The sequence below is a fragment of the Ambystoma mexicanum genome, chromosome 4q, assembly GCF_040938575.1.
Source record: "Ambystoma mexicanum isolate Mex_15411 chromosome 4q, UKY_AmexF1_1, whole genome shotgun sequence".
Classification (NCBI taxonomy): domain Eukaryota; kingdom Metazoa; phylum Chordata; class Amphibia; order Caudata; family Ambystomatidae; genus Ambystoma; species Ambystoma mexicanum.
The window spans coordinates 1,203,461,492-1,203,478,143 of record NC_090928.1 but is presented as its reverse complement, the minus strand read 5'-3'; the positions used below and the strand labels follow the sequence as shown (position 1 = coordinate 1,203,478,143).

General features: G+C 45.9%; 1 protein-coding gene across 2 annotated transcripts in view; it reads right to left on the bottom strand.

The window, feature by feature from the left end:
* MDGA1 (MAM domain containing glycosylphosphatidylinositol anchor 1) overlaps positions 1-16,652 on the bottom strand; it is a 1,353,685-nt gene that overhangs the window by 171,927 nt on the left and 1,165,106 nt on the right. For both annotated transcript variants that reach the window (XM_069608760.1, XM_069608761.1), the window contains exon 14: positions 5,776-5,928. In XM_069608760.1, the coding sequence (XP_069464861.1) occupies positions 5,776-5,928 (153 nt within the window). The remainder of the gene's footprint in view (positions 1-5,775; positions 5,929-16,652) is intronic.

Below are 16,652 nucleotides of genomic sequence, written 5' to 3'. Positions count from 1 at the left end.
TCCACCCGGAATTGCAATGGCCTTCCACTCTCCATTTGCTGCATTGACAACTATCCCTCCTTCAGAAAGTCCCTCAAAATGTGCTTATTACCCACGGCAACCTGAAACCCTCCCCCCACCCCTATGGTAAATGAGATTAGCTGATTTAGAAATGCTAGGAAGTTAATGCTAGTTGAGAGAGTCATTTAATTGAAAGCAGTAAGAACCAAAATTGGTTCCTGCTCGGGAGACTTATTAAAACTTGAGGCAGGATCAGTCCCAAGCTCGATTCCGCCTGTGATAAAACTCTAAAAAGCTTCTATGGACCTGAACTAAGGAGTAAGAATAATAGAGGTAAAACAAGCATTGAAGTGATAAACAAATGTCACAAATTGCAAAAGATGTGTGTTAGACCCGCATCAGCATTGACAGGCACTTAATGCAGCAAGACAGAAATGTAGAGGTCCATATCCCATGGTAACGTCTTTTATTTTCTGAACTTGTTGTATGAGCGTACTTTATGAAAATACAATATTTTCCATCAAGTGACATCTGGATGCTGGCGGCTTCGCTCTGGGTGTCGTGTCTTAAATGCTTTGGTAGCCCTGAAGGATTTTAAGAAAAGGTTATCTTCTGCTAAAACCTAATGAAATCTGCACATACTGAATCCTGAACTTGTGTTAGGAAATTGAATAATTGTAACTTGGACCTCAATATTCTTGATTATCTTGTCAAGATCCTTTGCCCTCCCGGTACCCAGAGAAAAGAATCTACACCATTTTGGCTGTTGCTGGCAGACCCAATTGCTTGTGAGGGGTGTTGTTCTCTCCCCAGAAGTAGAAGAGGGAATGCAGAAGAGTCCCATCTTGTTTTCATCTCCAAGTCAAAATGAGAAGTGAGCTTTGTGAATGGATCAGATCTAACGGCATAAACAATAATCTACTGACATTTTGTAGTGTTTTTTTTAATGCGACTGACCACAGTATCCAGTGACTTTAATGAATAAAAAATAACGATAAAATACACAATTTAAAAATAAAAATATGTAGCGGTGGAGTAAGGGGTTAAATATGGTGGAGAGGGGGTTGTAGTGGGGTTTTAAACACGTGGAAGCAGGTGATTTGGAAGAGAGGACCCCCACAAAAAAAAAAAAATCGATATTTTTTCTTTTTTTATGTTTTGTTAAAATGTCCTAAAAAATGTTTTATTCAGTAAAATCACACAGAACCACTGACCACATTTCATTATAAAGAACACATTGTAATTGGTTATTTATAACATGCTTAACACCCAGAGGTTTCTAAATACGGACGTGGGGATCGAACCTGTGTTGCTCTCGCGTTGCCACTGAGCTATCCTCCTGAGACGAGGAAAGGGCTGCCATTCAAGTTGCTCATAGAGCGTTGGTACTTTCTGTGAAATCCGGGCCCCCAGATTCATCATTTACATGACTGCGAACGCTTCGTCCAAGCCTACATTATCGAAGGTTTTTTTGGGGCCAAGGCTCGCCAGCAGGCTGCGCTCCAGCTTCCACCCCTCCCCCCCCCCCCAGTGCGGTGCCTAATGTTGACAATCTTCCTGCTGTTGGAGTTGCCATTTCGTCACCTAATAAACCCGACTTGATTTGTGTGGATCAACTTGTTGTCCACAAACTGCCCCGATTTTGGGGATCGAATTCGCATCTAATTTCATCTAGAGAAGAAGGACTGTAGTTGGTGCACTCTTGGGGGATGCCTGGACACCCTAATCAATGAGGGAAAACAAGTTTCAATACGCCTAGAGAATGTCCTCATTCTGGCTCGCTCCCAAAGATTCCCATCACTGTTTGATATGTGTGGATGGTCGTGCACGCCCTTTTAATGTTTCTGAGGGCTGCGTTGTTTTAAAAATTATAAAAAGATTGAAGTTACAATTAATTTTGCTGGTCCAATTTTTTAATCTCTTTCTGTGATGCTGTTTTCCTGAAAACGTCTTCATAAAAGAGAATAAACAAGGAATTGGAATTGCATGCGCTGATGGTCGTTCAGAAGAGAAAGTGGTGACCTGTGGCGTGACAGATCAAAGTGGCGGGGTGGGGACCTGATGAGGTTGGTCCTGGGCTTGTATAATAGGTGAACACCACAGATCTCTGCACCCTTATCCTATTCTGTGATTGCCGCGCGTGCCCCAAATAACGCTGCCAATCCTCTCTGCTTCTGGCCGCTTCTGCAGGTATGTGACATATTACATTCTCACTAATAAATATGTCTTTTTGTTTTTTTTACAACTTTATCCTTTAATTGTGATGTTGTATTTTAAGTGTCAGCTTCTACAGACGTCAGAAGATAGAACACATATTATTTTTTCTCCACTTATTTTGGGCGTCGGTCCCATGTCGTCACCCGAGGCATGACGTCAGGTCCAGGTGCTCACTGGACTGTGCCTCACCTCACTGAGGCACTTGGTATATATCAGATGACACCAGCACCCTTGAATCAGCCGAGGCACTATCTTTGCTATAAGGCCTCAGCAGCCTCTCCTTTCAGAAGGAGACCATTTTATGAATGATTGGGATCACACTTGGAAGCCTTGCCAGTGGTAGTGGGGCTGGTCATGGCACAAGCAGCAGCCAGGAAATCAGTGGAGGGGGGCTGGCACTGGGATCCCACAGAGAGGCGTTGCACCCTACCTTGGAGCTGATGCACAGGACCCGCACGCTTTAATGTATCCCCTACTTTGCTAATAGTGGGCTCACGCGTTCCCAAATCAGAAGGTAGTGTTGAACCGGCATCCGCAATGTCGGCATTTGCGATGCACACACAGTATCATCCCTGCACACTGAGACATAATTCCACATGCAGGGCATAGTAGTCAAATATGCAACAGCTCTGCCACTCACCTGGCTCCCTGGCCGCTTCTCAGCACCCATATACTAAAATAATCCCTTCTTTTGTGTTTGATTCATTCTTGTCAATTTTCCCAATTGGTTGCTGCGGCCACTTTTCCTCCTGCGCTACGAATGGGGGATCTTCATGCGTGGTACACATGGAGGATTTTCACGCGGGGTATTTCCAGGTGGTCCCTGGCATACAGGGTCCTCCTGCTCTAGTAGTGATCAGATGTCTGTGGTCTGTAACGGTGATTCTTTGTGTCATGGCATCTCTTCCTATCGTAGTTACTGGTTTTTGACTGGATTCTCTGATTGTGGTCCCTCAAACCGCAGCGTGGACCAGTAGTGGCTGCTCGTAGCTGTTCTTTGACCCAGGCTATGTGCAGGCTGCATTGTGCAGATTTCCTCATGCTTAGGGTGCAGTAGAAAATCAACAGCAGCAAATAGGGCATCTTCAACCCCCCCATAGTTATACACACATCCCCACTATCCAAAATCCCTGCCACACACCCACTCCCCACGTCTTACAGTGTGTTCACTTCCACTGCCAACAAACCACCTGCTGATGGAAAAAAAGCAGGGGGGTTGCTTTCCGTAATAACGGCACTGAAAACTCCACAACTCATGTGGGAGCGGTTCGGAGTGACCTTGGTGGTGGTCTGCCCGGTGCTTTCATTTGTTGTTGGAAGTCTGCCGCAAATGCTCTCCCATCAATCACTCCGCCCGGTCCACTTGTCTGAGCTGCTCATGCTCCCTGTTGTGGCGCACTTACTCATCTCCTCAAAACATTTGTGCATGGTCCCTTCCTCATATCATTGCAAGGATCACGCCTCTTTCTATGTCTTTTCCTCTTCGTGCCTCCATTTTGGTTATGGAATCCATCATGGAAACGGCGGGGAGCAGTAAATGAAGCAGATTTGCACCTGAACTGAAAGGTCATTGGGAGGAATCGTGGGGACACAGTGCGGCCATAACCAAAGGATCACGTCGGTGTGCCCCAAACCTGAGGGGTAAAGTCATGGCAAAGATCAAATCCACAAGACGACCCACAATCTACACAGTTCTTCCTGAAGTGCCACAAAAGAAGAGAAGAGATTGATCAGTGCTCAGAAATGCAACAGTGAACTTAAAAAGCTATCACACTGGGTGCAGATCACCAATGCGGGGTAGAAACATGTGGGGACCATCACATGTATTTCAAGACACACCGAGAGCACAGGAACCTCTCCATGTAGTGCCTGGAAACACGATATAAACCAGGGTATTCTAGCTACAGACACCAGATGTGTGCATGCATATGTCATCATGCCTCAGGGATCTGCATGGATTCCAGCAGGACATGAATGTTTCCCAGGTAAATCCCATTTCCTGGGAATATATGAATTGATCGTGGGACGAGGGGAAAATCTGAAAATGTAGTATGCTTCACGAAAGATCTGACAAAACTAGAAAGGGAGATTACAGCTAGATTTAACGATTAGATCAGGGGTCGGCAAACCTTTACTCGTCAGATGTTTTAGACTGTCACTCCCATGTTCATTCATCATTGACTATGCTGGCTAGGGATGATGGGAGTTGTAGTTCAAAAAATCTGGAGAGCCTAAGGTTTCAGACTCCTGGATTAGAGGTCTAAATGTTGTAGAGATCTGAGAATATATTGAACTCAATTGTGGCAATATACCCCACTGGATATCAGCCCAGCACATCGCGCCGACCTGCCGCTGCACTTTGACAAAGTCTGCCAACATATACGTTAATTACACGCTAAACACAGCCCATCCAAATTAAACCCCGGTAAAAATGAAGAAGTAAAAAACGATCTCTTCCCAAAATACCCCCACAAAACAAAAATACGAATCCCAACGCCGCCCTATTTCCTAAAAAGTTTGTAATTCATGCAACATCCTTGAAATCAAACAGTGAGCACTCGAGATGAGTTAAGATGTTAAATTCGAACCATTAAACAACTAACATATGTGTTAAAAAAACAACAACTACCGCTACACAAAGTAAAACTCTTTAACACAAAGCTTTTAGGATGGGCATGCTGGAGTGGCTAAAGGAGACTCTGCTGGGTGTTGTTACTCTAATGAAGGCACTTTTAGTAGGATTGGGTGCCAGCGTGGCTGGCTGGTACAGTGTTCCGTGCACTAAAATATAATGGTCACTTTTTAATCACAATATGTTACGTTTTTTACTGCAGCAGTGTTTTCTCTATTTGTAAATGATGTGTGTTATTACACCTACAATTTTAATTTCTTTATGGTTAATTGGTTTATTGCCCCAGTCTTTATTTTTAATCTATTTACGTTTGCCATTGAACACATTAATGTATACATTTTTACGGTCACTTCTTGATTTTCACAAATTCATCTTTGCCTTGGGACATTATGTTTGGGTTGTTGGGTGGTCCAAATCCAGGCCTGGAGGCCCAAATCCATGTCATTTTTTCAGGATAACCCTCATTAATATTCATGAGATACATTTGCATACACTAATTCTAAATGTATGCACATTTTTCCTTATACATGTTAATGAGGGACATTTTTAAAACCTGCCAGGATTTCGGCCCACAAGGCCCGGAGTTGGACAACCGTCATAAGCCGCACCAATGTACTTGCATTGCCTGCAATCGCTTACAACAAACTTTCCAGATCATTGCGCATAAACAGGAATGGGACACCTTATGTTACTGCCCCATTGCATCTCAACCTTGCACAACCCTTGCATCCTGCATCCTCCAGGATCTCTTTGTTGGCCATTCTAATGCAAATGGACCAACCACTACTTTCACATCCATGTTAGCCGGCATCCATTGAACGTAAAGCATGCGAAATCATGGCCAGCACCCACCTGGCGGTCACTCTGCACACTCCCACAGAGCTTACTGTGACCCAATAAGTGGAGCTCTTGCCAGCGGTACTCACCTATGTGCTTCCCATACATGTGGTAGTAGAAAGAGACACAGTAGGCGGAGCGGTATTGTGGCGGCTTTCCGGTCACATTGTACAGAGGGCTGATCAGCCTGGCTTTGTCTCCAGACACCCGCGGACGAGAAGCTTCAATGAACATGTAATAACCTGCGGGAAACAAGAGGCGGGGTCAGGCGCAAACAATTGTACCCATCACCGGTCAAATGGGATCCTTCGCTCAGTAGGATGCAGACTTCTCCCACCATGCTGGGAGGCCAGAAATGAAATCACGTAGCCATTAACATCACAGGAAGAGACATCACATGATCATTTGCCCCCGATGACAAGACATTGCATGCTTTTTTTTACTAACTCCCCTTTTGAAATCAGAAGTCAGCAGCATATTAACAGAGATTGCTACCGAAAGTGGCAAAGGCAGAATGCTAGCTGATTTTCAATAAACGACTGTTAGTACATGGAGAATATTATTGACTGCCTCTCAGCAAATCAGAACGTTCAGAGTGCAGTCAATAACTACTAGTATTGCCTGCATTTCAAGCAGTCTGACTTTAAAAGCAGACAGGGAAACCATAATGCAATTTCCAGGAAATATAACTTTCAACAACACACTTCCTCTCTAGGAGCACCTGTTTTTTCAATGCCACATCTTATTAGATATACCAGAGGCACAGCTAAAACGTAAGAAAATGCTTTCACTGTTCACGTTTATTTTGACATGATCCCTAATGCATGTTAATGTTAAACCCACTCCAGTTTGCAGTTGAAATGCTAAACTTATAAAGACCATGTTATTTAAATATTACAAAATAAATCCACATTTAATTTACTGTGTTGGTCAATTTACTTCCTCATTAGTAAACTAACCTTTTCCTAACTTCGCCACCAAAACTCTAAACATTAATTTCTAGTACCATAATGTGCTAATAGACCTCGCAAGGGGTCATTATGTTAATGTTAATGTTAAAGGATATTTGTACCTCGCACTATCACCACCAGAGTGGTCCCCTGGCGCTCTGGCGGCTCTGAAAAAAGGGAGGGGGGGGGGTGAGTTAGTGGGAATAAGCTGGAAAAGTGCAAGAGAGCAGTGATGTACTGTTGGCAGCGTCAGCCCGGTGGGTCCGTTGCCTGGGCTTGGGGTGTTTTACGGTTGGTCGTCGTTGTGTGCTGTTGTGCTAGTCTAAGTGTGGTTTGTTTTGTTGTTGCAGTGTAGTGAAGTTTGTGCAGATTGCTGTGTTGTAGGCTTGGGGTTGTGTTAGGTTAGAGTTTGAGAGGTATATGCAGAGGGTTGAAATTGTTAGTGGATTGGTTAGTTGGCATTGCTGTCCAGAAGTGAGGCGCTAAATTTCCGTGTTCTTTCCAGGCAGGGTGCGGGAGAATTTCTGCGTCTCTGTCCTGATCTGGGGCCGTCCGATTCTCACAGTCCCCTTCACACATGGCATCCACTCACATTCATGACCTTACCCAAGTTCGGCCTGGGCCACCTACGTGACACCTTTCAGTATGCGGGGCAGGCAGTCGTTTGTGCATCCCTTCAAGTCTGGCCCAAAAATATTCCCAGTCCAGTCGGTGCGCAGCAGCGGCTAGCCAAGGCTACTCCATCCATATGTGGCGGGTGGTTGGCATTCATCATTTTATTCAGTTGTTTATGCAAGCTATCACTTGAGCTATGATAAAAGATGGTGTACCCCTAAGCAGCCAGGCGGTGCCGTGCCTCACCCAATCAGAGGATTCGGAAGGAAGGCAGGAAAGAAGGCATTAACATGTAGCAATGGGATGTATTCCAAGCCCTCAGATCAGTGCTGTGTGCGGCCCAGTTTCCTGCAGCAGTCTCCATACTCCTATGTGGCCCCTCTGCAGGCCCCATATCGCACCCCTCCTCCTCTCGCGACTGCGCGCCTTTCTCTCGCCCACTTCTCCTGGTCAGTGGCCACCTACGGAAATGGACGAGAAGGTCCATGCGGTTCCCTTAACCGTTTCCATGGTGGCCGCTCTGATTTGTAGTTTCTATTTACATTAGAGACCGCCAGCACATTCTACGCATGACACCATTTAGCGTGTACAAAACCAGAACTATTGGCGCCCTGAATATCATGCTGGGATGCTAATAGCTAAATACTCCTGCCATGCCGGCTTACACGCAAGGTCATTGTGACAGGAGCCTCCTCCCACTTCGCTTGAGACCTTTAGCGTGGTCCACAGGCCCTTACCTCGAGACCTTTAGCGTGGTCCACAGGCCCTTACCTAGCTAGGAAGCTGCTTGGTGATGGATGCCTCTACTCAAGGTCCGACCGTGGCTATAATCAGAATTGCTGAACTGCTTTTTATGTAAATAGGGTGACTTCTCCCTTCAGAAATCAGGGGATACAATGAAATAAGCAGCGGAGAGACTAGTTCAAAGGACCTGTGAGGCAAAGAAGGCTAACGGCTGATTTCAGAAATAAAGAGAGGACTGATGGCGGTTTTAGGGTTAGATTTCTGCGTCTGACTGAAGGGTGCTCAGGACAGGGCCAATCATAGCAACGTTATACATCTCAGGCTGAGAGCTGCATATGATATGATACTATAGTCTATTTATATGCGTGCCTATACACAATGTGTTTCAAAGCGCTTCAAGACAAGGGAGTGAAAAAAGGAAAATACAATGACATTCTTACAGCCACAGTAAGGATGTGAAATTAACTATCATACTAAGCCTGACGACATTTCAAATAGTGCAAGAGCTATGACATAGATAAGGCAGGGAGGGGGAGAGTGGGAAGGAAATGGAAACATACAGGCGACTACCGTACTAGGCCTGACAACATTTCTGGTAAAGCTGGAGAAAACAAAAGGTGAGGGAGAGGGGTGCAGAAAGGGAGGGGAGGAACAAAACAAGCGACTGTTGTAATAGGCCTGATGACATTTCAGATAGTGCTGTAAGGGATGGGGGGACAAGTAAGGGAAGAGGGGAGGAGACAGATGAGGTTGCTATCATACTAGGTCCAGGGACAATTCTGATAGAGTAAGTGCATAGAAGAAAGTAAGGGGAGGAGATAGGAAAAGGGAGAAGATAAATGAGGAGAGAACAGAGAGTAAGCAGTGAAAAAGAGTGGAGAAGCAAGAGTGGAGAAGCAAGAGTGGAGAGCGAATACAATTGCAGAAGTCAGTAGTAACACATAATGTTGCAAGCCAGGATACAAGATGAAGATGGGAACAGCATGATTCAAGGCCACCATGAGAAAGGGTGACGCACCGTGAATCAATGAAGTCCATAAAAGTCCAATCCTGCATTGGCCACAAGACGGTGATGGTATCAGGACAGACTCCTGCAGAAGTAAGCAGGGTGTGGGGTTGGCAGGGTCGAAGAATCAAGCATACACTTAAACTGGACATCACATGAACCGGGAAGTCTGCATGCTTCCTCTGCTACTTGCTTGTAGATTCCGCTGCTGGCAAATTGCCCCACTGCTCTTGGCTCACAGCTCCCCCTTGCAATCTGCTTCCCTCGCTGTGCACCACCCCATGACTTGTCAAGCCTGAAGCTCCCTGAAGCTAGGCCCGTGCTCAGCGAATACCCTACTAATTATAATGTGGATTCTCCTTTAAGATTAGCAGGACTAGAATTGTGGACAGCTGCGTGGATGGAGCAAAGCTATGAATGAGCTTGGAGTCCAAGCATGCTCTTGTGGAGGAGCGATATGATGCCAGAGTTTCATGCCTTTCCATTGGTGCAGTCACATTGCACTGATGTAAATGCCCTGCTGTTCGTGTATCATTTCTAACTATATCCCTTAGCCCCCAACACATCTTATTAGTATATGCACTTTGGAAATAAATTATGCCCCCGCAATGATGCATGTACATCACTGCAAATGCATCCTGATGTAAAAGCACCAATGCAACGACGGGCAAACGATGGCGGCAGCAGCAGAGTATGCATGCCTTCAAAGTCTGGAAGCCTTTAATTCGCTCTTTTTCATAACCCTAGGTACTAAATGCAGCAGTGCTGCAGGTGGGAGAGTGCATGGGCCAGGTCACAGAGCCTCTCCCATGGAGATGTTTCCTGGCGAGAGGTAGGTCTTCCTAAGAGCGCAAGCGAGAAGACTGTAGCATTCATTCTATTTATTTATTTATTTATTTATTTATTTATTTATTTATATAGCGCCTATACAGCAGCAAGTGTTTCTAGGTGCCACAAGACAAAAGGGGTGTGGGGGGAGGAAGGGGAGAAAACAACAATAATGGTCCTATTAGGCCTTGTGAGGTTCGGATCATGTTTCCAGGCACCACAAGACAGAAGGGGGAGGGGGAGACAGGGGAGAAAAAAACAATAACAGTCCTATTAGGCCTTGTGAGATTCAGATTGTGCAGGCACAGTAACACTAAGTGCACGGGGGAGGGGGCAGATAGGGTGAGGGAAGGAATAGGGAAAAGAGAAGAAAGTACAGGAAGAGGGGGGCCCCAGGGGCTGGGCAAATGTAAAGAGGGAGCCCAGAAGGGAAAGGGCCAGGGGAAGCAGGAGTGGGCGTCAACTAGTGCGAGGGAGGGGAGTGGACCAGACTTAAAGGCTAGTCATGGAAGGTTGCCCGAGGGCAAGTGCTGGTAGGATGCAGAGGAAGGCTGGTAGAAGGAGGGCCTGGCCGCATTAAGACTCATATGGGACAGAGGCAACCAGTTGCAAATGGCAGGTGGAGAGTTAGTAAGGGAGGGGGAGAGGGAAGGAGCAGGAGAAAAGGAAGGCCTTGAGAAGCTTCTGGAACTTAAGGAGATCCGGCTCAAGAGGGAGAGGGCAGGGAGGCTTGCCAGAGGGAGGCTCCTGCAGACGAAAGAGATCTAACCCCCACTATCTGCTTAGAGAAATGTCGCTCTACAGAGAGTTTGAGCTAGAGGACTGAAGGACTCTAGCAGGGAGGTATTTGGGGAGAGAAAGCTGGATGTAGTGAGGTCCCAAGCCCCATAAACCTTGGGAAGATGCAGAGGGTCTTGAATTTGATCCTTGCAGCCACCTGGAGACAGTGGAGAGCTTTTAGGGCTGGAGAGATGCGGCCCATGGGCCTGAGGCCAAGGATAGGTCTTCCAGTCCTATTCTGGATTAGTTGAAGAGGGTGGAGGGAGGAGAGAGACTGATTAACAAATAGGCTGTTGCAGTAGTCCAGTCTGGAGAGAACCAAAGCTCTGGAGACATTGAGTTTCTGTTCTGGGTGAAGGCGAGGATAGGGTGAATGCCACTGAGGAGGTGAAGCTGAAAGTAGTCCTTTTTGGCGAGTTCAGCAATATGAGGAGAGAAGGAGAGCGAGGAGTCAAAGATGACAACCATATTTTTTGCTTCACACAAGGGTGAAGGGAGGGGGCCCAAGGAGGGCGGCCAGACAGTAGGAGGGAATGAGGGAGCTGTGGTCCCAAGGAGAAGGATATCAGTCTTACTAGCATTAAGGCATAGATTGATAGCAGCACACCATGCCTGAGTAGCAGTCAGACAATTGGGAATGAGAGAGGAAAGAGAGGAGGTAGAGGAGGGAAGCTTAAAGGAGCGCTGTGTGTCATCAGCGTAACACTGGAAATGAGGAGAGAAGGTGGAGTTCAAGTGGGCCAAAGGGGCCAGGTAAATATTGAAATGCCAGGGCGAGAGGATAGAGCCCTGAAGGATGCTGCCAGTACAGAGTGAGGCGGAGGAGAGAAAATGACCGTGTACTTGGGAGGGCCGATTCGAAAGGAAAGAGGTCTGCCAGTCCAGTGCCAGGTCCGTAATGCCAAGGGTATCACAGAGCCGATTTATGAGGGTGGGATGATTGACTGTGTCAAAGGCAGAAGACAGATCGTGGAGAAAGAGAATGAAAGGGGAGTTAGAGTTAAGATTTGAGAAAACGTCATCACGGGTGTTCAGGAGAGCAGTTTCCGTTCCTCTGGCTGCTCTGAAACCAGACTGGTGATCGTGGAGACAACCAACAGATCCAGTGTGAAGGATTGGTTGGGAGATGACCAACTTCTCCAAGAGTTGAACCAAGAAGGGGTTAGTGGAGATAGGGCAGTAGTTAGCCTGTCAGGAAGGGTCCGCAGATGGCTTATTTGGAGGTGGTGCACAAGGGAGTGCTTGAGGGGTGAAGGGAAGGAGCCAGTGGCAAAAGAGTGGTTGCAGAACTCAGCCAAGGAGGGCACAAGAGAGGCAATGTTGTCCTTGATCATTTTAGAGGAGCAGGGAAGCACCTGTTTGGAGAAGATCTATATAGAGCTAACTGTTTTGGTGACCTTATTCGCTGCTATGGGTGAGAAGGAGGAGAGTAGCAGGGGGATAGGAGAGAGGGCAGCCAAGGGAGGCATGTGTGCAAGCCGAGGAGGGAAAGGAATAGAGGAAAGAGAAGGCAGGATGTTGTGGGTTTTAGTTGTGAAATGGGAGGCCAGAGACGTAAAGAGGGCCTGTGAAGGAAGACGACAAATGGTTACTGCAGTAGGATTGACACGTTCCTTACAGATTTTTAAAAGTTCATGCCATGTTGTTTGTGGCCCCAGAAATGCATGACCAAAGTGTTTAGACGTTAGGGAAGGCCCACATTCGGATTCTCGCCTGGGCGATACAATATAGGAAAGGATTGTAGAGTAACCTTATTCAATGGACCTCTGGAAGTTGGATGGGTTGATGAGGGATTAGCAGGACATGATTTATTATTAATATTAATATTATTATTAATATTATTATTACTATTGTATTTATTGAGTGCGGACCTAGCTTCGAGAAGCAATGGAGTGCTTTACAGAGGTATACAGCAGTACAAATGCATAGCGGAGTGATTTTCAGTGGTAACAATAGAACAGATATACAGCAGGGGTAGGATACAGAGAGGGACAAAGGAGGGTACAGCTGTACTGGGTGTCAGGAAGGGGCGGGCGACGTCTAGTGAGTCAGGTGGCACGAGGGGCGGTGTAATGGCCTGGGTGTTACGAATTTGAGAAAGGAAGGAATTTAGGCTTAGGCTTTCTCAAATTGCCAATCCCCTCATTACTTAGGCCCCCCTCATCAAAAAAGAGGGACCCATTACCCCCCTTTTTTCAAAAACTGGGTGTTAAGAAGACATGTTGGTCTTCTTAGAACAGCTCAGGTCCTCAAACATCATGATATAGGAGAATTTCCCAGTCCATTGACCATCAACATCCTGTACGGGCTGCTAACCTCTACAGGAATACCAAGGTGCTGGCATTACAGGCACATGGCACATTGGTTGGACATCATGGAATGGAACAGAACTCTGGACACAAAAGAACACAATGGCTCATTGAATGATAGGTTCTTGGGGTGGGAAGCAGCTTGTCTGCATCAGGTTGCAGTGAACATTGAGGGAATCTGCAAACTCTTGGTGAGGAATAGAAATCACCACAAGGCCTGACCCAACCAAGCTGTAAGCGCTGGAAGAGAGAAGGTTGCCTTCGTTTGGAAAGGCACACCCCTGATACGAAAGATGCAGTGGTGGTGTCGGCCTAGTGTTCTCCAGGTGAAAGCAAGTGTCAACGGGGAGTGTAGTGTGCCTGCCGTACAGCAAAGAACTCCAGAAACTGGGAAAATACAGGAGCCCCAAGAAGAATGTACCCCCCCCATGCGGAAAGTTAGGCAGGTCTTCGGAGGTCAAAGAATGGGGTGAAGGACCCAATTCCAAGGATCAAGTACAAGCAGTTCCTTAGGGGCATGGATTGCCAGGTATTCAGAGGGTGCCTAATTTATTTATTTATTTAGATTTATAAAGCGGCAGCGGCCCGCAGGCATTGTGGCGCTGTTACAGAATATTCACTTAATGCATGTTATGACAGTTGTTACAGCTTTATCGAGCAGCAGACGTTCATCGCGGCACGCCCGGCTTCAGATACACTGTGCACGGGACAACAGCCGGCATAGATGTACCCATGAGAACACGCTTTTGGCGGTTCCATGAAGGGTGACGAGAGATAAAATCCCCCAATAGAAATAAAGGAAATTTCAAGACAGTGGACTTGATCACTCGGAGCTAAGCTACAAACTAGTAGGGAGACCACCCTGGCTCGTGACATAGAGAACACCATTGGGCAGTAATAGTGCCCACACGGGACTTAGAGGAAGTAGCCCGATCGGAAAGAAATTGAAGATCCAGTAAAAGAAAGATTGTACATTACGGCAAACCGTTAAGGGTGTGAAAACCAGAATATGAACAAAAACCTAAGTGCCCTGAAGACAGCACCAGCAGGATTTGCAATAGGGATTACTTGCCTTGCCTATTCTTAAAAGATATATTCCCATGCTGGTCCTAGAAACACATTTCTATAAAAGTGTTGGCACAGTCCGTTTGGCCCAGAGAAATTGGGAAGGGCTTAAATAAGAGCGGGGTCTTTTCTATAAAAGAGAATACACCCCAATAAGGCATAGAAAAGGTTTTTTTTAAGCATATAGTTCTATGCTGTTAGTCGCAATGAAGAAAGATGTACACACAAAATTGATTGTTGAATTGATGTTTGGAACATTTTTAACGTTGTATATTGGAATTGTCAAATTGGTATGATAAATATTAAAATATGTGTATTTTCTGATAATTAAATGGTGAAGTGCCCTTTTGTTTGGGTTTAAGAATGCAAAAAATTAAGTACATATACATCTAAGTTGACTCACTCTGTCCGGCAAGGGAAGGAAGCTGATTAGTGGGATTTCTTGTAATAAATAGTTGTTACAGAAGCAATTATCGACATTCACTAGCAGTGTTGAAGGGTGTTCCGAGGTTGCAGAGGAACAATTTTGGCAGTGCAGCATGGTAACTGTTTAGTTAAATAGCTTTGTTTTTAGTACTTTTCTAAAAAGCCTAAGGTTTGGTGATTGTGTTCACTCTGCGTAGAAGTGGGACGCCATTCAAAAAAAGTATCTCCAGCAGAGGTGTGTGTTCTTATTCCTATCCTATTCTTTGTGAAGGAAGTAAAAATTATTTTCAAGCAGTAGGCGAACACAAAAAACGAACGGGACTTCTTACTTGGGAGCCAGGGGACCGTTTGGAGGGATACCATGATATGCTCCCTGGGTTTAAGACCCCAGATCGTTCTGGTTGCTTTGTTCTGAACATGTTGGATGAGACAGAACTGCATTTTGGGAAGGCCCAAGTAAAGCGTGTTACAGTAGTCCAAGTGGCCAACAGCTCTGGTGACTTCAATGTTGCACAACATGAATGCATTTCAGAGGTGTAGTTAGAACTGGAGTTTTGTTGTGAGGTCATGGATTTGCTTGTGGAACGCTAGACTATCAAAAAAGGGGATCCTGAGTTTTGTGTCTTGCGTGACTGCGGTGGGTGGGAGGACCATGGTCTGAGGCCAGATGAATGGGAGAGAAACTGGGATAGCAGGGACCGATTTTGGAGGCTTTAAGGTGTGCAGACCTACTTCCATTGATATGATAGGCCATTGATATGATAGGTTATTTATAACACGCTTAAAACAAGGCTCATTAACAACCTTTGCCATCAACCTGCTTTTTTCATGCAAATGTAACCTCTGTCAAGCCCAAGCACTTACTTTGTATTTGTACCTGAAACTGTATTCTTGCACGCCGCCTACTTTGTAGCTCCTAGTCGGCTCGCACTTTGTATTTACCTGTAGCTCTTGTATGCTGCCTGATCTGTAACCACTAGTCGGCTCATCCTCTGCATTTGCTCGTACTTCTTCTTGCTCTGTTCTTGTACCCTTGTATCAAGCTCATGCGCCCAGTTACCTCAGGGTTAGGTGCGCTTTATAAATAAATAAACAATACTTAACTAACACCCATAGGTTTCTAAGCGCGGACCCGGGGATCAAGGCGAGCACGTTGCCCCTGAGCTATCCTCCCGAGACAATTATTGTTGTTATCCTTAAGCTTAAAACCTGGCAGGGTGACATCAGCATGGAACAGGATGGGTTGAGTGAGAGGGACAATGAGATCAGAAAGTGGTTCTACATAATCATGACACATCAGAGGTGCCTGCCTGGATCCTAAAGGGAGTCAGCATTTGACAGGGAAAGCTGATGAGAGGAAGCAGCCCACTCTGAACGCAGAAACTCTGACCTGGAGTAAAGGGGTGATTGAATCCAAGGCATAGTCTGTGATGCCCAGGGAGGAACCCACCCTGCTGAGAAGGCTTTGCTGGCTCAAAGTGCCAGAGGAAGCAGTTAAGCAAAGGGGAATGGGAGTGGCAGGGGTATCACTGCTGTGCGTCACCGGTTCTTCTTGCTTCATCCATAAAATCATGAACTCTCTTCGGCTGGAGGGTCTGAATCCAGGCCGAGGCTTTTGCAGAAGGTTCATGTATTTGATGTACTCATGTGGTTCCATGGTTGCCATGTTCTCAATGTTATTACTGATGAACGGGTGTCCTTATAGTTGTGGGAGAGGGAGTAGAGCAGTAGAATATATAGATCACCGCGCTGATCATGATGATTAAGGTATGGACCTGCTGCTGGTCAGAGGCTCTTCAGAGAGGGTGCTCTCCCATCTCGGTGAGTTTAGAAGTGGGTTTTTGGTAAGACCCACGTTCATTCGGGCGCTGGTTTTACTATAATGAGGGTTGTGATGGGAAATGAATTGTCAGGTAATAACTGAGGAGTCTTGCCACTTGTTTCACAGACATGACAGTGATTTATTACACACTGGCCGCTCACCTTTGCGCTCAGGCCCTACGGCAATATTAAGTCAAACAAACTTTATTAGCAAACTAAATACTCTTCACACAGGAACATTGTTCTGTTGTTCCTGACAGGTTATCCAACAAGAGCCCTTACTCAATTGTTCCATGCGCAATAACATTTTCCCGTGCAATACACATGCCTTGAAACACATGTCGGCTTTAAGTGTGTAAGAAAGCACTGTCATATATGTGAAACAAGTGACAAGACTGCTCAAATATTACCTGAAAATCACG